We start from the raw sequence: 21,916 nt of genomic DNA on the forward strand, positions 1-21,916 counted from the left end.
TAACTCTGAATATATTGAAAACCCTGCCTGCCAAGAATTCCACCCACCTCCCTAATCTGAAACGGTGACCCTGCTATGCACAGAAGAGACTTTGAATTTCTTGAGGCTGTGCATACTATTTCTTGAAAGTGAAACAACTGGAGGAAGGTTGTCTGTATCAAGGTGACTGAACTGTTGTTGGACTACAACTGTTGCCAACCCTGACCATTTGCCATGCTGGCTGCAGCTGAGGAGAGTTCACTCCCAGGGTTCTTCCTTTAAAGTCTTCCAGCATCTACAAGGTGGACTTCCAGAAACAAAATTCGACATCAGATTTTTTGAGTTGATCCAACTACAAAGTAAAAAACAACATTCCTTTTCGATGGCTAAAACTTCCATCTGCTGCTGTGTCTTTGAACCCAGACAGGGGAGCCGACTTGGGTCCCAGGTTACGGGTGCCCAGTGTGAGACCTTAGAAGTTGCGCGGGTAACCCTAAGGTGTGGGTACCTGAGCATCCACAACAAAAATTTTGTGGGGGCTCAGGCATCCAGAGTCCCCCATAGTTGGCACCCCTGAACCCAGAGATGGTTTGTGACAAGATTAAGAAAACTGGGTACTTAATTTTGATTCCGGGAGGGACAATAGTAGGGGACAAATCACTGCCTTGTCATGACAAAGGGGCTTAAATAACTCAGGGAAGCTATGAGCTATGCCGTGCAGGGCTACCCAAGACGGACAGGTCATAGCCGAGAGTTTAGACTAAATGTGATCCACCCGGAAAAGGAATCCACTCCAATGGCAATCCACTCCAGTATTTTGCCAAGAAAACTCCATGGATATAAAAAAGGAGAAGCTTTGAGAAGAAAGTGAGAGTTTCCAAGACATGCTCTGGTCCAAGATGACTAAACAACAACAACAAGTGCTTTCATGTTCTTTTTGTAGGCTTCTTATCTGGGTAGTTAATGTGAGAAACAGGATCTGGACCAGAGAGGCCTGTGATCTAATGCGACAGGGCTCATATGCGTTGGAAAGAGCCCTGCATTTAATTGTATATTAAATATTGTGGTGCCTTAAATATCTAATTGGCGATGGTAATAAAAAGGCATCAAAATGTCACTAGACTCATTCCTGATTTCAGTTATACTGCAATGTTTTGTTGGCTGCACTCAGGGATAGCAAGCGACTGAGAAGCTTGTCTGATATTGCGAGCGCTTGCGATTATTTAAGATTCCTTTGTAGGTAGTTTTTTCTCTCACTCCAAGATGATATTTTGCATGAACAAAGCGAAGGATAAGCAAAGGAGGGCAACAAGAACAATGAATGGGTATTTCAGGAAGTCAAGGAAGAAGCAGGCACGATCTTTAAAACACAGGGTGTCCTGGACTTTGTTTGGGGCAAGCCAGACAAATCTGCTGAGTCTGCAAAACAATCCTTAGCAGCTCATTCTGATCATTAGGACAGGAGTCCCTGCAAGGGGGGTGGGGTTTGAAGGTGTGTGTGAGTAGTTTGTGCTTCACAAGCTCCTGCTTCCAAGGCCTCCCTGGTGCTCTCTTCAACAACCAGTATAAACGGCCAGATGAAACTCCCTTTTCAAACACTTACTGTATATAGTACAAGCAAAGAATAAAGGCACCATCCCGCTCTATCCAGGCACACATCCAGTTAAGCAGAGCAGAAAAGCTCAGGGTAAAGCATCCAGAGCCGGGGGATGCACTTTTAATCATGTGTCATTATACACCTGGATAGGGACGCGGGTGGTGCTGTGGGTTAAACCACAGAGCCTAGGACTTGCCGATCAGAAGGTTGGCGGTTCGAATCCCCGCGACAGGGTGAGCTCCCGTTGCTCAGTCCCTGCTCCTGCCAACCTAGCAGTTCAAAAGCACGTCAAAGTGCAAGTAGATAAATGGGTACCGCTCCGGCGGGAAGGTAAACAGCGTTTCCGTGCGCTGCTCTGGTTCGCCAGAAGTGGCTCAGTCATGCTGGCCACATGACCCGGAAGCTGTACGCCGGCTCCCTTGGCCAATAAAGCGAGAAGAGCGCCGCAACCCCAGAGTCGGCCATGACCGGACCTAATGGTCAGGGGTCCCTTTACCTTTATAAACCTGGACAAATATAAGGAGATGCAAGAAAATATTAAATAACTACCTTTATGCCAATCTTACAGCGCTCTGCCACCTTGCTACTCTCTTAGTGCATCTATTAAGTTGTACTTTTTATAGAGACCATGCAGAATCTCACCTGCAAGTCCCACTGAATCCAGTGGAAATCACTTCCAGGTTAAGCATGCAAAAAAAAGCAAAAACAAACAAACACAGAGGCTTACAAGTGCGGTATGTGGTAGCAGCGGGGCTGGCATGATCATTAGGATGAAGATTTCACAGGGACACGGCTTTATACAGATTAGTTTTTGTTATAACTGCCTGATAACATTTTACTTTTTATTTTGAATGCAGTTTTTCAAAGCTCAAGCTTACATGCGATCGACAATGTTGCGAAACAGACCAGTTGGGGTGGCAACCAATTCAACCGGTATTTATCAGCACTCAACCCAAAGGAACAGGTGACAAAATTTTCAAAGGAAAAGATGCACAAAGTGCAGTTTTGATGCGCCTGTAACTGAAACCCGCAAGATACTTTTAACACCAAGCAGTTCCCAAGATTGTTCAGAACGATCTGTGCGCCGAAACACCTTTTTGTATTTGAGAAAGATAATCAAAGATCGCTGCGCTGCTTATTCTTGCAATTTAAAAGAAGTTCAGCAGGTTCGACTTTCGTGCTTTTCATTCCACCCCCCCCCCACAAGGCACCTGCTTTGGAAAACTGAAGTTGGCAGTTTGGGGGTGTTAGCAATGATCCTGCCCTCGCCCACGTCGAAATCCCTGGAGCAGAAGAGCAAAAGGGGACTGCGGGGTTGGGTTGGGTAGCATCCAGTGGAGGTTGCTTGGGAGAAAGGAACCCCCCGCTGTACGCGTGGCAGCTTCTCCAGGAGAGACCGAAGCATAAACCCAGCCCAGAAAAGAGGGGTCGGCAGAAGGAAATGGCGACCTCCTGCTTCTGTGCTGCTGCTGAAGTCGCTGCAAAATACCTTGTGCTAGTGCAGTGTTTCCCAACCTTGGGCCTCCAGCTGTTTTTAGACTACAACTCCCATCATCCCTAGTTAGCAAGACCAGTGGTTAGGGATGATGGGAATTGTAGTTCAAAAACAGCTGGAGGCCCAAGGTTGGGAAACACTGTGCTAGTGCATCAACACGGCCTCTGGGTCCTATCAGGTGGCGGGAGGACTACAGCTCCCATCATCCTCAGCTAGCAGGAGCAGCGGCCAGGGATGATGGGAGTTGTAGTGCAGGAACACATGCAGCCCACCCATAAATAAGGCCGAGGGAAGAGCTGCATTTATCCAGAGGGATCCTGGGGGGGGGGGGTAGGGGATCGCAGCCCCCCCCGCACTCACCGGCTGCTTTGGGGCTTCCCGGTCTTGCTTTTCCTCCTGGCGTAGCCGCTGTCGAAGGGCAGCACCGAGGCGTAGCCGTGCTCCGCTTCTGGTTGGGGGGGAAGAGGCAAAAAGACACACAACAAAAGCTGAGCTCGTGACAACTGCCGCGTATTGCTGCCGATGCCTGTGCAAACGTTGCAAGCAACTTATTGCAAAGGGAGGAAGCAGTTGCAAAGGGAGAGAGTTGGAGAAAGGGAGCAAAGGCGGACCTGCAGCGCCACCAGACCAGCGGTGGGGAGATTTCCCTTCATTTCGTGGCTTTTGCTTTTCTTTTTTGTTTTAAAGTCCTTTTTGCAATAAAACAAACCCATCTCCCCACCCCCCCCCAGCCCCACTCAAGGTGACTTTTTAAAATAAAAATAAATCCGGGGTGCATCGCAGCCCTGGGGTGGGATCCCCTCAACTTTTGCAGGGAATCTTGCAGTATGTACCTCTCTCTCGCCTTTCCAAGTATTCCGCAGCTTCCAGCAGCATCAGCAGGGAATTCCACTCCATTTTCACAGCCTTTTGCTTTTTTTGCAATTTAAGCAGCAAGGAAGGAAGAAAAAAAAATAACAGCAATAGTAGCAATTAGCAATGGTTTTGGTGTTTGTTTGTTTTTTCGGCACTCGGGAGCTCACAAGCGCGCGCAGGGAGGCTCCTCCAAAGTGTTGCTCTCTGAGCCCAAGTCTACAAACCCCCACACTTTGAGCATATTACTTTCCCAGCTGACGGACGGCTGGCTGGGCCAGTCGATAGCGTCACCCGCAGGGTCCTGAGACACCGCGGAGCCAATCAGAGGCGAGGTGGGTGGGAGGGGGAAGGAAGGAAGGGGGAAAAAAACACGCACACAACCCAACCAGCTGCCCGCCCTCCCTCCCTCCGGCGCAGAGAATGTTGACAGATCGAGAGCCTCGCCCCCTGATAGGCCGGCGACTATAGCAACAACTTCAGAAGCCGAAGCTTAGCAACAGCACGTGGTAGCCCGGCCCCTCGGCTCTGTGAGTGGCCGGCCGGGCTCCATGCAAAACAGGCGACGGCCAGTGATTGGGCACGGGGAGCCCATGCAAATGAGCTTTGAAGTTGAACGCCTCGCGGGAGGCGGTGCCTCAGTTTGGGATGGGAGAGGGCGGTGCCGGGAGCACAGCTGGGCGCGCTTGCGCAGTGAAGGAAGCGAGCGGGCGGAACCATCGAGGCCGTGGCCGCCCTGATGGGGGGGAAATTAGCCTCGGGGATAACCAGCGTGCTCTGGTCTAATTGGTGCATGGAAGGGGTTAAAAGCGTAGAATAAACTGATATAGGGACACAATAAAAATATATAGTGACATACAAAAAAACCCCCTGCATTTTAGTATAGTGGTACCTCAGGTTACATACGCTTCAGGTTACAGACTCTGCTAACCCAGAAATAGTGCTTCAGGTTAAGAACTTTGCTTCAGGATAAGAACAGAAATCGTGCTCTGGCGGTGCAGCGGCAGCAGGAGGCGGCCCCATTAGCTAAAGTGGTGCTTCAGGTTAAGAACAGTTTCAGGTTACGAACAGACCTCTGGAATGAAGTACTTAACTTGAGGTACCACTGTACTGTAAATATAAGTTAACATGAAGCCCTCTCCTCACCTTCAAGCCCATGGTCTTCCAGAAAATGACTGAAGAACAGAAGAGGCAGAGGAACCAGAGACCAAATTGCAAACATGCGCTGGATTATGGAGAAAGCTAGAGAGTTCCAGAAAGACATTTACTTCTGCTTCATTGACTATGCAAAAGCCTTTGACTGTGTCGACCACAGCAAACTATGGCAAGTTCTTAAAGAAATGGGAGTGCCTGATCACCTCATCTGTCTCCTGAGAAATCTCTACGTGGGACAAGAAGCTACAGTTAGAACTGGATATGGAACAACCGACTGGTTCAAAATTGGGAAAGGAGTACGACAAGGCTGCATTTTGTCTCCCTGCTTATTTAACTTATATGCAGAATTCATCATGCGAAAGGCTGGGCTGGATGAATCCCTAGCCGGAATTAAGATTGCCGGAAGAAATATCAACAACCTCAGATATGCAGATGACACAACCTTGATGGCAGAAAGTGAGGAGGAATTAAAGAACCTTTTATTGAGGGTGAAAGAGGAGAGTGCAAAATATGGTCTGAAGCTCAACATCAAAAAAACGAAGATCATGGCCACTGGTCCCATCACCTCCTGGCAAATAGAAGGGGAAGAGATGGAGGCAGTGAGAGATTTTACTTGGGCTCCATGATCACTGCAGACGGTGACAGCAGCCACGAAATTAAAAGACGCCTGCTTCTTGGGAGAAAGGCGATGGCAAACCTAGACAGCATCTTAAAAAGCAGAGACATCACCTTGCCAACAAAGGTCCGTATAGTTAAAGCTATGATTTTCCCAGAAGTGATGTATGGAGGTGAGAGCTGGCAGTAGTGATGTATGGAGGTGAAAGAAGGCTGATCGCCGAAGAATTTTTTTTTTTTTTATAAATAAATTTATTGATTTTCATCCAGTTATACATTTTAAACCAAATATACCATATTATACCTGTTTTGAACTTCCTTCAGCGCCTCTGACAATCATCCATATTTATACCTTTGATACACATTCCCTTTTTTTCATATTGCCATTATTCCTCCTTAGTCCCATTTTTTTAAATAAACAATACTTATTTGTATTTTTACAGTGCCTCTTGAAATCCCACTAACGTTGTATTTATACCACAAATGTTTTTCAGATAATCCACCAATTTTCCCCAGTCCTCGATGAACTTTTGGTCTTTAGCAAATCTGATTTTCCCAGTTAATTTGTCCAGTTCCGCATAGTCTATCAATTTTAATCTCCATTCTTCTATCGTCGGTATCTCCTCTTGTTTCCACTTCTGGGCCAACAGGATTCTGGCTGCCGTTACAGCATATTGGAAAAGCTTATAGTCCTATGGAAGTGAGAGCTGGACCATAAAGAAGGCTGATCGCCGAAGAATTGATGCTTTTGAATTCTAGTGCTGGAGGAGACTCGAGAGTCCCATGGACTGCAAGAAGATCAAACCGATCCATGCTTAAGGAAATCAGCCCTGAGTGCTCACTGGAAGGACAGATCCAGAAGCTGAGGCTCCAATACTTTGGCCACCTCATGAGAAGAGAAGACTCCCTGGAAAAGACCCTGATGTTGGGAAAGATGGAGGGCACAAGGAGAAGGGGACAACAGAGGACGAGATGGTTGGACAGTGTTCTCGAAGCTACCAGCATGAGTTTGACCAAACTGCGGGAGGCAGTGGAAGACAGGAGTGCCTGGCATGCTCTGGTCCATGGGGTCACGAAGAGTCGGACATGACTAAACGACTAAACAACAACAACAACAACATATCAACATATCCCAATAATCTAGGGATTCACACCACTTTGGAACTAAACTGATTTTTTTTACTGTCTCTGCAGCCTTTCTGGCTCATGCACAGCAAAGCACATGAACCTGACTTTTGAAAAGTTTGTAAGCAAGCCAATTTTCAATTAGCCGAACATCTTTTCCCTATGCTGGAGGAAGAGGGACATTTTGGAACTGGCTTGGAAAGGCATATTTTAAACGTTTTAACAACCTATATTTCCACATTTTACTGCGTATTTTGTGACTTTGAATCTCTGCTGGGGTTGCATCACCAAACAGTACTGGGATCTTGGAATCCAGGAATTATTAAATAACATTAATAATTAAATAACATTTTTTGCAGCAACACCAGCCAGGAACCAGAAATTTTGGTGATTTAGTGCAGAAGGTACAGGGCAATGCACCAAATAAATACAATTTGTTTAATAAATAAGGTATCTAATTGGTATTGAATATTTTGAACCATCAAATGTAATTTGGAAGCGTCTATTGCATTGCTCTTACGTTATTCCAGGGCTTTTGACATTCACTCAACAGGACATTTCAAGGCATCGGAAAAGTTTATTTGTAGAGACCAGCTGGATATAAATGTTGCTTGCATGCTCTTACATTTCCATAAATAAAAGAGCTAGAGAGATTATTATTTTTTTAGAGAACAAAAAGCTGAAAATTCAGACAAAGGCCTGAAATAGCTTAAGGAGATGAAAATGATGGAATATATGGAGCTGGCTGACCTTACTGGAAGAATCTGCGACCAGAAAGAAGAAGAACATCAAGAAGAGTGGAAGAAATTTAAAGACTATTTGAACAAATATTGTAACACTAAAAATTAGAAACTACTAGAAACTACTAAATAGGCCTAGGATTAAAGTAAGAGTTGTAAAATAATTGAGATTCAGAACTTCAAGAAAAGTTAAGAAATTAGAACTTAATTGGAACATTGTGTTTTAATAATGATATTAGAAAACCGCTACATTTAAATACAAGGAAATTCAGATGGGAGGGCTCAAAGGAAGTCCAAACTATGGTAATGACGTTAGAAGTTTGAGCAGCTAATTAATTTTGTATGGTCTGGGTGTTTGTCAATAAGTATTTTTATTTTCTTATATTCTTTTTTGTTTATATTTGTGATTTTGTCTTTTTATTTTTTGTTGTAGTGTGTGGTATATTTGTAAGAAACTTAATAAAAAATATTTTTTTTAAAAAAATGAAATAGCTTAAGGAGGCCAGGTCTATTGTAGCAGAATTTTGGCTTTGTTGTTGTTGTTTAGTCGTTTAGTCGTGTCCGACTCTTCGTGACCCCATGGACCAGAGAACGCCAGGCACTCCTGTCCTCCACTGCCCCCCGCAGCTTGGTCAGACTCATGCTGGTAACCTCGAAAACACTATCCAACCATCTCGTCCTCTGTCGCCCCCTTCTCCTTGTGCCCTCCATCTTTCCCAACATCAGGGTCTTTTCCAGGGAGTCTTCTCTTCTCATGAGGTGGCCAAAGTACTGGAGCCTCAGCTTCAGGATCTGTCCTTCCAGTGAGCACTCAGGGCTGATTTCCTTCAGAATGGAGAGGTTTGATCTTCTTGCAGTCCATGGGACTCTCAAGAGTCTCCTCCAGCACCATAATTCAAAAGCATCCATTCTTCGGCGATCAGCCTTCTTTATGGTCCAGCTCTCACTTCCATACATCACTACTGGGAAAACCATAGCTTTAACTATACGGACCTTTGTTGGCAAGGTGATGTCTCTACTTTTTAAGATGCTGTCTAGGTTTGTCATTGCCCTTCTCCCAAGAAGCAGGCGTCTTTTAATTTCGTGGCTGCTGTCACCATCTACAGGGGTGTAAAGGCTGGATCTACACCTGCAGCAGAATTAAGTGTCAATGCACTTGGGGGAAATGGGTGAGATGAATCAAGGACGGGCAGGCTTCAGACGTGTGTGATCCACTTTAAAGCACAACAACAACCCCACAACCTCAAGCTCTGCCAGGCAGAGTGAAGTGCAAAAAGACCTGAGCACATTCTAAACCATGGGAATTGGTTTCCATGTTCAGAACTGCACTCCCTCCTTTTCTCACTCCTGCCTCTGACCCGGGAAGAAAAGCACGTGGCGTCTCCTTCGAACTCGGATCTCCTTCTCTCACGCTCGCACACCCCATCCTCACGTTACATTATACACCCGAAGCGGGAAGAGCAGAGCCGGTGGGTGAACTGGGACCCGGGACCCTCTATTCCGCGGCAGCTCCCGGAGCAAGAGGGCGCCGGTTGGGAAGCGGGAAGAAGCCAGTTTTCCCGCGGCCGGGCGGCGTCGGGCTTGGCAGGCCGCTGCCGGCCGCTTCCATTTGGTTGCCAGGCAACCGAGGCGGCGTCCGCGAGGGCGGCCATTTTCTCTCGCTCGGGACGGGGAAAGCGGAAGAAGGTGAGAGAAGCGGCGTCTCTCTCCATCTCTCGGGTCGTCGTCCAGGTGAGTGCCAGATTCACCTGCTGGATCCGGCCATTGGCCCAGCCAGCCCAGCCTCGTCGTGGGGAAGCAGCCCGGGCAGGAGAGAAGCATTTCTCCATGAACTTCTATCAGGGCGCCAATTTGAATTTTTATATTTTATATTTATGCTGGACAGGGCTTAGGTGACAACCCCCCCAATATATATATATATATATATATATATATATATATATATATATATATGCTGGACAGGGCTTAGGTGACAACCCCCCCAATATATATATATATATATATATATATATGCTGGACAGGGCTTAGGTGACAACCCCCCCCCCATATATATATTGGGGGGGGGGGTTGTCACCTAAGCCCTGTCCAGCATAAATATAAAAATAAAATATGAAATATTTTTCCGGTAACAATATAAATATGTAATATAAAATGTATAAAATATAAAAATATAAATATATTTTTTGGGGGGAGTTGTCAGCTAAGCCCTGTCCTGCATAATGAATCACACGATGCAGCACACAATCACCATTTCAGTGGCCATCAACTTTTTTTGGGGGGGGATAACAGCTTCCCCAAATATTTTATTGGGGGGAGGACAAAGGGACCTCGACCCCTAGGTGTGGGATCCGAGGACTTCTGTCATGTTGCCTTTTCTTGCTTTTCCTAGTCCTAAACCAAGTGGTTCCGAACCGTTTTTTGGCCATGCCTCACCTAAGCATCTCTAAAATCCTGATGAACCCCCCCCCCCGACATATAATTCTTATTATTCAAAAAGTGAGCTCCTATTCACGTGTAGGAAGCCTAACAGGCCATAAACTTGATCTAAACAAGCTCGAATTGCCCCCCCCCAAAAAAAAAATTAAATTTCCCCCCTGTTGGGAAGCATGTCTGCAACTGTTTAAATTATACCTCCTCCCCTGAAATCTAGGAGCAGGGGCTAGATACAACAGAGAGCCCATAGTTTAGGGCTTTTGAATTTTTATTTTTTTAACAATTGTGTTGTGAACTCAAGTGTACGTACTTCGAAATAAGCAAGTGGCATTAAAGAATCAAATGCATGTTTTTGAAAAGAAAGAAATTGAAATGTCACAAAATGTATTTTAATAGTAAGTGTAAAGAAACCTGGCATTTAGAATTCAACTCTGAAAGTTCCCCCCCCCCATATCTTTTCAAATACTACCCCCTCGGCATAAATCTCAGCATATACTTGGAAGAGTAGCAGCACTAGTGTATTCATGAAAAATAGTATTTATACTTAGATTAAACTGCAACTGATGACAATATATATATATTTAATGATTTACAGGAATCTTGCATGTGAAGATGGCCAGCCAGCTGAAACACATTGAAATTATAGTCCAGCAGCTTAATTGTTTCAATCCTGAAAATGAGAGTGTTGGGCATTTCTTGGATGAAACAGCTGCTAAAGCATTCCAGGTATGCAGAATCCTACTTCATCTTGCACAGTTTTCACATTTTAAGTTGGCTTTCTTCCTTTCTTAGAACTAAGCAAGATTAATCTTAATGTCACCAGATACAAAATGCTTTAAGTGGATGGGGAAGAAGTAGGAGCAAGCAAACTAGATCAAAATCCCATAGTGGTTGTGGTGGGGAATAATCTGAAATATCTGGCTTGGCATGTTGTTAGACTAGTCCTCTGAAATATTAAGTGCAAACACTTAAAGTTTGTTATTTTGAAGCCTCCAGATAAATGCATTAGTTATAGGTTGGATTTCCATTTAAACTAGTAAGAAGATCGTATGCCTGTACTTTAGAAGAAGGAAATTAATTTTAGGAATAGCACAAGAATATTGACATAAACAAGCCTGAGTGTGATGCATTAATGGATGCCCAGGTGTCAGTTGCTGGACTGTGGGATTTATCTTAGAAGCTCCACTTGGTTTGGGATGTATGCCAACCATCCTTATCTTCGTCTCTGCTACTTTATATGATGGAAAGATAAGCGGGGAGGCAGGAGCAGTGGGGGAGGAGATTTTTAAAAATAAGAGTCCTCAGCCCTTTGTTGATATTGCCATGGAATCCAGGAGAAGTGTGGATTCCAAAGTGGACCTACGTCAAATCTGCTCGTTAATCTTGGAAGTGTGGATCAAGTGAGTCTGCTTTGGAAGCTGAATTTGCCAAATTCCTTTCCTATGCTTAATACGTTTACACAGAAATCCCATCCATTCACCTTGACAGAGCATTAATCAATCCTATTTTGTCCCCTCTCCCCACATCATCTCTCTCCACAACTGTCATCGAGTGGGTGAAAGGAATAATGCTCCTGTTTCTTATCCCTATTCCATTTTTTCATTTGCTCTTTCCCCATAAATCTCCTCCTCCTATTCTTCCCTGTTCCCCCTTTTCTGCCCGTTAGCCTCCCTTCATCCTCTTCCAGGTCCTTAATATGCTCCAGAAGTGTGAGATCTTAATCCCAGGCTGACTGACAACCTTCCCTCCACAAAAAGAGACTGGACTGCAAAGCTGGTTGTCAAACAAACCTTTGTTCCTTTAGCAGCTGGAACATTTGAGAGTTCAATAGCAACACATTAGCTCACCCATCCATTGTCAGAGGCTTCTGTGCCACAAGCACAGAAAGTTTGCATTGTTATTTTCCACCACTGCAGATGTTGCTGCAACAGGTCAGGGGTGATAAAAAGCTTGACCTGGCCCACAGGCCAGAGATCCGCTTCCCTTCTCTAAACCCTGACTTGTTGTCTTGATAATTCCTATTAGGAAGCTCAGATTTTGCTGTGAGGAACTGTAGTTCTTGATTAAATATCAAAATATATGTATCATTTGGGAACATGTATGTGTTGTTGTGCATGTGTAGCAGTAAAATGCACCAGCTGTGGTTTCTTGCGTTAGCACAGGGGTCAGCAAACTTTGTCAGCAGGGGGTCGGTCCACTGTCCCTCAGACCTTGTGGGGGGCCGGACTATATTTTGAAGAAAAAAAAATTGAACAAATTCCTATGCCCCACAAATAACCCAGAGATGCATTTTAAATAAAAGCACACATTCTACTCATGTAAAAACAAGCTGATTCCTGGACCATCCGCAGGCTGGATTAAGAAGGCGACTGGGCCGGATCCGGCCCCCAGGCCTTAGTTTGCCTACCCATGCCTTAGCACTATGAGATGAGGGGCAACAACACTTTGCAGAGATCTCACTTTGACAAACATGAAATGAAATACACAGCAACTGACTTCAGAGAGCAGCACATCATGGCAAACATCACTGTAGATTTTGTTATGGGACAAAAGGAATTGGTCCACCAGATGTTCCACTGTTACAGAAAATGGTTTAGAAAGAGCTGCAACATAGAGCACAAGGTATAATACAGGAAACATTCCTCTACACAAACATGTTTGTCCACTGCAAGAACGGGACTAACCTCTCTTTCAAAGTAATCTTGAACCATATGGCTGACCTCACCCAGAGTAGCTATGCTGGAGAAACTCACGAGCACAGTGCATAACAAGGAGCTTCCTTTTCCAGCAAATTATTTGTGGGCTTCATCTTGTCAGAGGCCTTGGATTTGTTAGCTCTATGGAGTAGTGACTCAAGCCAGTGGCAATCCTTGTATACATCCTTCCTTAATGGCCAATCCGTGTTATCATTGGGCAGAGGATTGTGGTGTTTTGTTCCATGCGTTGGACTTTGCTCCCCAAATTGTAATCAATTTAATCTCTACAGGCTTTCAGTGTAACAGATGAAACCTTTTTGATGGCAACTTTATCTGGCTGTATAGAATATAAACCTCTGTTGGATGTGGTGGTCAATGCATTTTATACCAGAGATGGAAAACATTGCCTGTTGTCTGATCATAATCTTTACGTTGGTAGGTATTATCTAATCAGAATATAATGATTTAGTGTTGGGTATTACATAATTAAAATATAATGACATAGGAAATTTACACGGGGTTGTAATTATCATTAATTTGCAGTCAACAGACCATATATATATCTATATATCTATATATCTATATATCTATATATCTATATGCATGCCATAGGTTTGCCACCACTGACTCAGAGCCTCTGGATGAGCATATTCTGCCTAAAATGGTGAGGCTGAGTCATGAAACCGCTAGACACACTGTAATGAGCTTGAGAAAAGCTGAACCAGAGAACTCCTTGCCACAAGAAAATCATTGTGGCAAAGAAGTTGGGAATTTCTAGAGGGGTAAGATATCAATAGGGACGCGGATGGCGCTGTGGGCTAAACCACAGAACCTAGGACTTGCCAATTGGAAAGTCAGCGGTTCAAATCCCCGCAACGGGGTGAACTCCCGTTGCTCAGTCCCTGCTCCTGCCAACCTAGCAGTTCGAAAGCACGTCAAAGTGCAAGTAGATAAATAGGTACCGCTGCGGGGGAAGATAAACGGTGTTTGCATGTGCTGCTCTGGTTCGCCAGAAGTGGCTTAGTCATGCTGGCCACATGACCTGGAAGCTGTACGCCGACTCCCTCGGCCAATAAAGCGAGATGAGCACCGCAACCCCAGAGTCGGCCATGACTGGACCTAATGGTCAGGGGTCCCTTTACCTAATATATCAATAGAAAATAATGTCTGTCATTGGCAGCTGACTATGCCAAACTCTAATGCCACCTGCTACAATTATGTGATGTGACATGCTTTGCTTCTGCACCATCATTTTGTAACTGGTGGGCCTCAGTAATTTTCATGTGACTCCTGGGGATCAAAAATTTGAGAACCCTTCTATATACTGTACTAACTTTGCACCAGTCCAGAAAAGTTATCAATTTTGTATCTTTATCCATATTCATCTATATAATACAAATCTATTTTGTTTCTGATAGTTGTTTGTTATTTGGCCACTTTTCAATTGGATGAACTTGGACTTCAGCAGTTCTCAAGAATGGTTAAGGCAGCAGATCCTGTTAAAATATGTAAGGTAAATAAAACTGATGTAGTTAAGCAATTATTTTTTTTTTAAAAATCCAACATTTTTGTTATCCATTATGGGTTAACTGGTTCCCCCCAATAATGTATTAAATTACATATCTGGATATCAACAATGAAAAAGTTTCATTGTCAATCAACCAGACAAAGGTTGTCCACCATATAATTACTTGCCTCAGTAAATGGCAAACTACCCCTCCTAGTGGTGCAGCAATAAAACTGCTGTCACATTTGCAAAGCTAAGCAGGGTCCTTTATAGTTTCAAATTGGATGGGAGACTGTTCAGATTGCTGCATTGCAGAGGGTTCGACTAGAATCACTAGATGACATTTGGAATCCCTTTCCAATTCTATTATTCTAAACCAGATGGGTCGGATCCAAAGTTGTTTGTCCACAAAAGGAAGGGCTTCTTCCATTCACAGAAGGGACTGAGATCCAGTGAAGACTGTTATTTTCAATTCCCCCTGCAGCCTTCCCCTGCCTCCTCCCATATTGCTCTGTACTTTCTCCCAGCCTAGTGAAACAGATTTCTATTACACAGGGGACTGCAGGAAGAAGTAGAAATCAGCTAAAATTGCCTCTCAACTTCTTCTAGATATTTAATTATTTGTTTAATATATTGCCCAATACCCTCAGGTCTCAGGGTGGTTCACAGGATAAAATCAGAATAGAAAACCACAAAATACACAATCAAAATAAAAACAACAACCCAATAACCCCCCACCCCCGATAATTCTCAATCTAACCCTGTGGTTGCAGGATATTCAGTAATCTCAACAGAATTCAAATAGACATAGGAACGGATGTGGACTGGATGCAGTCAGTGCTTTTTTTCTAAAAAAATGTTTAGGGGTACTCTCATTTTCCTACTCATATTGAGATACTGCCCCTCAATGAGGCCAAACTTAGATTCACAAAATGTTTAGGGGTATGCATACACCTGCGTCCCCCCCTGAAAAAAGCACTGGATGCAGTTATTAGGACAAACCAAGTACAATATCTGACCCAATGTTTAAGGTGGCTACTGGGTTTTCTCTGATTTTAATTCCTTAACTAAAGCAAATTCTTTTTAGTTCCTTAGATTTTTTTTCGATGTTGTAAATTTGCACACATGGATAAAGGATGAATGGAACCAGATATATGATTCTGCCTATGTAAAAGAAAACTGGATCGAACCATTGCTAAGGTAAGCAATAATCAGTACAATCCCATTCGTGTTAAATCAGAAGTGAGTCTCATTATGTCTGATGGTGATTACTCCCAGAAAGTGGCATAGGATTGCAGTTTGTGTCTGTTAATAAATTAATGATAATTAGATTATCTTAAGCATCACTTGCATCCCAAAAAATCCAGTTCACCGTGCTTAGTTTATAATTTATATATTTATTTGTGAGGAGGCTGAACTGTTTGTATTACCAAGACTTGGGTAAGCAAACAGGGTGGAATTGGTCTTACCTGGGTACTTGATGCATCATCAGGGCAGATTTGAGGAGTAGGGTGGGGCTGTAGTCTGTAGGAATTCCATCTCTCTTCCAGTCTTCCAGTCTGCTTAAGTTGGGATCTAGCGTGTCTGTACTGGGAAGTCAGGACAGATTAGGGATTCTGTCGGTTTACCACCTGCCCTGGTGTCCAGTTGTCTTCCTGCCTGAGCCAACAGAGGTGGTCTCAGATGTGGTCTTGAGACTCCCAGAGTGTTGGTTCTGGAGAACTTCAACATACATGCCTAGTCCACTAAATCTGAGGTGTCTCAGAATTTCATGGCCACCATAACAACCATGGGTCTGTCCCAATATCATGTGGCAGTCCTCAGCATAGTTGTCAAACGTTCCTTATTTGGCGGGAAACTCCTTTATCCCAGCGCCGTGTCCCGCTGCTGTCCCTTACTGATGATGTCCCTTAAATTTTCCGGGTTTTAAAGGAAGCAGCTCCTCTCCCTCCCTCCCTGCCGGCCAGGGAGGAGGGAGGCTCCAACTGTGTTGCTTGGCTGCATTGCTCACCCAATAAGGAGTCTAAGAACGACTGGTGGGTGGAGCTTGCATGCCTTGTACCGATCAAATCGGCCGCGTTGCCTGGGGACTCGCCTTTGCTCAGCGCTTCCCAGCGGAGAGGCGATGGTGGTTTTCCTTGCTCCATCCCCTTTGCCGGGTTGCTGCGCTGTGGGAACCACTGCTTGAGGCTTTGTTTGGCTGCTGGCTGGGCTTTCTGCCTTTGGCTCGGAGGGGCTCAGAAGCTGAACATACCTGTGACCAGAAAATTCCTTATTTTGGCTGCTGATCCCTTATTTTTGAGGCTGCTGGTCCCTTATTTTCAAATCTGTAAGTTGACAGCTATGGTCCTCAGCCCTCATCTGATTTTCTCAACCAGGTAGAAAGAGGATGATCTGAAAATGCAACAGGTGAGATCACATCCTGCTGAGATTTAGGGAAGTTTTTAATGACTGATGTTTTAATGTATTTTTAATCTTTGTTGGAAGCTGCCCAGAGTGGCTGGGGAAACCCAGCCAGATGGGCAGAGTATAAATTATTATTATTATTATTATTATTATTATTATTATGGCTTCAGCCATTTCCCCCCTCCTCAGAAGTGGAGGCCCTGATAGAATTATCTACCCTCGGAGGTTAATGGAGGCAGTTGGTTTCCAGACAGCTCTGTAGGATTTTCCATCTGATGTGACTGGCAGTCCTGTCAAATCCCAGGATGACCCGTGGAATATACAGCTGATCTAGGCCACTGACATATTCATCCCATGGCATCCTTTCTGACTTGCCTGCTTGTTTTATTCGAAAGTTTAGGGCAATGTAACAAGCTGGGCAGTGGCTTGAATGCCAGTGGAAGAAAACTCAAGACAAACGAGCCTACCCATTGTTAGTGAAGACAGTGAAGAAGAACCTAGCTGTTTCCATTGCATTTTCACTATGCCACCCAGTGGAGTTTGTCTAGGTAGTAATGAGGCATTTTACGTTACGGCAGGTGGAACAGACAGTGGCCTTCTTTGACTTGTTTGAAAAACATTTTGAAGATAAAATTGCTTGGACCCATCATGACTTTGATTAGGCTATCATCACAAGTGAATCTCAAGAAGTCTCTAGAGTGCAGTCTAGTCCTGTTTTGTTGCCAAAATTTCAGTTGTGGTGACTCAAGGACAAGGAACTTGGACCAGTATGGGAAACTGTGGCTCCTTGCCCCTTATGGCTGATAAAAGCTAGCAAGGAGGTTTGGGTCAGGGAGCCTATAGAAAATGGTCCTTTTGTGTCTAAGAGAGCTAGGAAGCAGGCTTCATTGAATCCGCTTTGCTGGAGGCCCAGCTCCATCAGGCACCTCCTGGGAGCCTTTTTGGCTGAAGAGCAGGTACAAATGCTCAAAGTAAAGGCAGCAGTGGTAAATTTAAATTAATATTGTCCATTTCCTGGGCAGGATTTTTGAGTGGGTGGTCACTATCTAGCTCCAGGCTTTCTTGGATGTAACTGATTTTTTTAGCTCCATTTCAATCAGAATTCAGCCCTGGTTTTGCCATGGAAGCTGCCTTGGCTACCTCTGTGTTGTTGAGCATTTTAAGGAATTCATATTGTATTTTGTCTTTACATTTTCTGGCTTTTAATGGAGTTTATCTGATTTGTATTCTCTCTCTTTAACTTGCTTTTAAACCTTTGTGTATAGCAACTAACAAATGTAATGCATAATAACAATAACAATAATAATAACTAATAATAAGCAAGGAAAACAAAAGTTATTCAGAATAAAACGTAAATATGGGACTTCATTAGTGACCCAAGACAAGCAGAAGCAGAAACTTTGAACACTGAAGTTGTGAACAGTGCAAACCTATGCATATTTATTTATTTAGTAAGCTGTGTTCCATAGAGCTTACTCCCAGGTAAGTGTGCTTAGAAAAGCAGCCTAAGTAACTGTAGTGCATTGGCCCTCTTGCTTTGCCATACAGGAAGTGTCTGAGTCAGCTGTTGGGCACTGTGGTTTCCGCATCAGTTCGGTGCTGCATGACCTTTTCTCTGTAAACCTCTTTTTATTAAGGTTCTTAGGAACAGGGGAAGCTGCCTTATACCAAGTCAGACTATCGGATCCTCTAGCTAAGTGTTGTTTTAGACTTACAGGCAGATTTATCTTGTATCTGTGTTTTAAACAATAATAACAATCCAATACGTTTTTGACTCGCTCTGTCCATTTTGATTTGTAATTTAGATTCCAAGCTACTCTGTATAAAATACAGCTCTGTGCCTCTGGGTTCACTCTTCTAGGGAATTTAGTTATAACTTGCTCCCCTTTGGGCAGAATTAGATTTTTTTTTAAGGCACAGGAGCCCCCCCTCCAAGTGTATTAAACCTCCCAAATGGCAAACATATAGGTCCAGGGGTTGTTATGGGGAAAGTAAAAGGGATTCACTTTTCTCTGTAATCCATATTATGGAGGGCAACCCCTTCCTTCTTTAAGCCATCTAAAACTCTTAAATTCATATTCATTTTATGTATTTGAGGGTAGGGGAGTGGTGGGTTGTCTCTTGTACTTTCCTACCTTAAAATAAGTAAGAGGTGACTGAGTGGTGTGTATTCTTGACTGTACATTTTTTTAAAGATTAGCAGCTTCAGATTGGTGTTTTTTGGTGTTGGGAGAATAGACGTTACAAGATGAGGCTGGCCTTTATACGGCTTGCTGGATTCTCTGTTGGGTAGCAGGGAGACCTCATTATCTTGCTGTTGGGTAGTATAGCATCACAGCTACTTCCCAGAGTCCGATTGGTGCGTTCCATTGGAAGTGGTATGTTGAGGAAATGTGGATCTCAACATCGAATACTTGAAACTGTACTTCCCAAAAATTTACTACAAATTCGGTCATTCAGGCCACATGGATTTCATGAAACTGGAAGACATTCTATATTAATGTTTATATTACAGTGGTGCCTCGCAAAACGAAAAGAATCCGTTCCGCGAGTCTCTTCGTCTAGCAGTTTTTTCGTCTTGCGAAGCAAGCCCATTGACGGCTTAGCGGATTAGCGCTATTAGTGGCTTAGCGGCTTTTAGCGGCTTAGCGGCTTAGCGGCTTAGAAAAAGGGGGGGGGGGGGAAGGAAAAAAAACCCACAGGAACTCGCAAGACATTTTCGTCTTGCGAAGCAAGCCCATAGGAAATTCGTTTTGCGAAGCGCCTCCAAAACGGAAAACCCTTTCGTCTAGCGGGTTTTCCGTCTTGCGAGGCATTCGTCTTGCGGGGCACCACTGTATACTCAACCTAAAAGACAGGGTAAATAAAATTTTAAAAGGCATTGGGGAAAACTGTATAGAGTTTATATTTACCAAAGTTAACAGGCATAAAGGGACTTGATTTTAACCATGTCAGACTGTTTCTCCACCTAACTCAGTTAGATGGCTTCAGCTCTCAAGGCAGAAGTGTTTCACATGACCTGATTCTTTTAACTGGAGGTTCCAGGAATTTAACCTGGAAACTTCTACATACAAAAAATGTACTTCCCACTGAACTGTGATTCCTCCCTTCCATAGTCTGTTAGAAAAGAATATAAGATAAAAAATGAAAATAAGGTTATATATTCTTTTTGTTTGAAGATGGCAGCCCAAAATGAAACAACTGATTGATCAGCTTGATGACAAATCAATTAAATGCACTGCTACAGCATCAAAGACAACTGAACCAAAGGCGTTTAACTTGACAGTCCCTAATCCACGAGCTATTATGGTTCCTGAGCTAATTCCACAAGTAGAAAAAACGAAGCCTGTGAGTGCTGCTTTTTTACCAAAGAAAGTTTGTCTGATTTCTGATAATATCTGAACCCTAAATAAATTAACAGATTCTAAAAGGCAAGCCTCAGTTGAAGAAAGCGCTATGTATTAATTATTGAAGATGAATCCTATAAAAATCTTGTTTTTCTGTAGGGCAGTATCATTGGGCCATTGGGCCTTGCCAGAGCTACCTGCAGCTGCGGTGGATCCCAGTGGGTCTCCCTGTGGCAGACCCTATTGGGCCTCCCTGGGCCCTATGTGTACACACCAGGTTCCCCAAAAGTTGGGCGATACCCAGCACCTATACTTTCTCATAATACTATAATTGGGACTGGAAGTAGATCCAGAAAAGAAAGTACACCAGATGTGCTGGTGGCCACAGCTTTAAAAGAAGATTAATGAATGATCATGGAGCTCTCAATGTCTACTTGTCACAATGACTATATGGAAACTGTAGATTCGAAGACAATATGCCACTGAACAGGGTGGATAAAAATCAAGGAATATATATATATATATATATATATATATATATATATATAGTTTTTTAAAATTTAAATTGGATATTTTTAAAATTTAAATTGGATATTTTTAAAATTTAAATTGGATTTTTTTAAAATTTAAATTGGATTTTTAAAATAAAATGCTTTTGATAGAAAAATCTTTCTAAAGATAGTTATCCATTTAAGTTACATTACAGTCCAAAGACTATTCATCAGGAAATAAGGATTCATTTTAAGTTTTTCATGTGTGCTAAAACTCAGTCTACGTTTTTTAAAAAATAGTTTAACCACATCAGCTAACAAATATGGATACATGTGCTATAATGTTATTGTTTTAGTTCAATAAATTGTTATTAAGGAAATTATAATTTTTTTCTTTCCAATAAAGCACAGCAGAAAAGTTGTCCAGATATAAACAGTTAACTTATGAAACCTCACAATAATTTCCTAAAGTATAACCAAATCAGTAATTTTTGATATAACTGTAAAAACTACTCTGAAAATTTATTATTCCAAAAATGAAACCTTCATCTAGTTGTAAATATTAAGATGATACCAGCAAGAATGAGTCTTTCTGTAAAAAAATGATTCAAGTCAAGTCTTACTGAGTAGTGATTTAAACCGTGATTTAAATAAATTTGATTTAAATCAAATCCACCCTGCCACTGAATACTAGTTGCTGGCAAGCAATGGGAAAGTGGTACTTACTGTGCTCACGCTTTGCTTGTGGGCTTCCCAGAAGCAATTGGTTAGATATTGTCAAAAACAGGATGCTGGACTAGATATGCCTTTGGTCTAAATCAGCAGGGGTTTTCTTTTGGTCTAAAGCAAACTGTTGAAATATACAGTATATTATTCAAATCCTTTCAGACCTCTTTGTTACCTAGTACTTTCTAACTCTAAATTATTGCTTCTGTGTGCCTAGGTTCCTAAAAGTACTTATAAACCCCAAAAACTGAAGCAGCAGCTAGAAGGAATTAAACTGAAGAATCGTCGCAAAGCAGAGGCAAGTTCAGTATTGTCTCTTTATAATCTATTTAGGGCTTGTCCGCACTGCTGCTTGCCCCACCACTTTCCGTCAGGGGAAACTGAAATTCAAGCAGGTTTTCTGTGGCTTGACGTTAGCTCCAATTCAGCGGCGAAGAGCAGAAAAGAGTGGGGCAGTTGGAAAACCACTTGTGATTCGAGGGCCCGACCCCCGCTTGGGAATAATAAAGACACGTGAACACAGTATATAAGGTTAATGGGCTAGAAAAGGCCCCAACTTTTTTGATTACAGCATGTGAGAGGTATTGGCTTAGGCATTGGACCAACACTAAATTTTGACTCCACCCACTCGGAGAGGGGTGAGTCTGTCTAGGGTTAACCACCAGTAGGGGGAGTCTGTTGATGCAAACACAACTATAAGCTCTCCCCTGATGTCACTGGGGGTCGTGCCATTGTCCCCCGCCCCACAGGGC

At 43.3% G+C, this 21,916-nt stretch overlaps 2 protein-coding genes across 4 annotated transcripts in view; one reads left to right on the top strand and one right to left on the bottom strand.

Annotated features, from left to right (window-relative positions):
* MXD4 (MAX dimerization protein 4) overlaps positions 1-4,293 on the bottom strand; it is a 227,019-nt gene extending 222,726 nt beyond the window's left edge. For 2 of the 3 annotated variants that reach the window (XR_013838611.1, XM_079975510.1), the window contains exons 1-2: positions 3,905-4,293; positions 3,432-3,519 (exon numbers count right to left, since the gene is read on the bottom strand). Coding sequence is in view for 1 of the 3 variants with exons in the window: in XM_079975510.1 (XP_079831636.1) it covers positions 3,432-3,519; positions 3,905-3,968 (152 nt within the window). In the remaining 2 variants the exon portion in view is untranslated. Of the gene's footprint in view, positions 1-2,218; positions 2,788-3,431; positions 3,520-3,904 lie in introns of those variants that run through there. The other variant, XR_013838610.1, reaches the window with a different exon arrangement.
* Positions 4,294-9,207: 4,914 nt separating this feature from the next.
* CFAP99 (cilia and flagella associated protein 99) overlaps positions 9,208-21,916 on the top strand; it is a 36,551-nt gene continuing 23,842 nt past the window's right edge. The window contains exons 1-7 of the mRNA XM_079975538.1: positions 9,208-9,289; positions 10,587-10,717; positions 12,978-13,122; positions 14,106-14,200; positions 15,282-15,394; positions 19,780-19,948; positions 21,382-21,462. Coding sequence (XP_079831664.1) covers positions 10,604-10,717; positions 12,978-13,122; positions 14,106-14,200; positions 15,282-15,394; positions 19,780-19,948; positions 21,382-21,462 — 717 coding nt within the window. The 5' untranslated portion in view covers positions 9,208-9,289; positions 10,587-10,603. The remainder of the gene's footprint in view (positions 9,290-10,586; positions 10,718-12,977; positions 13,123-14,105; positions 14,201-15,281; positions 15,395-19,779; positions 19,949-21,381; positions 21,463-21,916) is intronic.

The sequence above is a fragment of the Podarcis cretensis genome (assembly GCF_951804945.1).
Source record: "Podarcis cretensis genome assembly, chromosome: 5".
NCBI classification, from domain to species: Eukaryota; Metazoa; Chordata; class Lepidosauria; order Squamata; family Lacertidae; genus Podarcis; species Podarcis cretensis.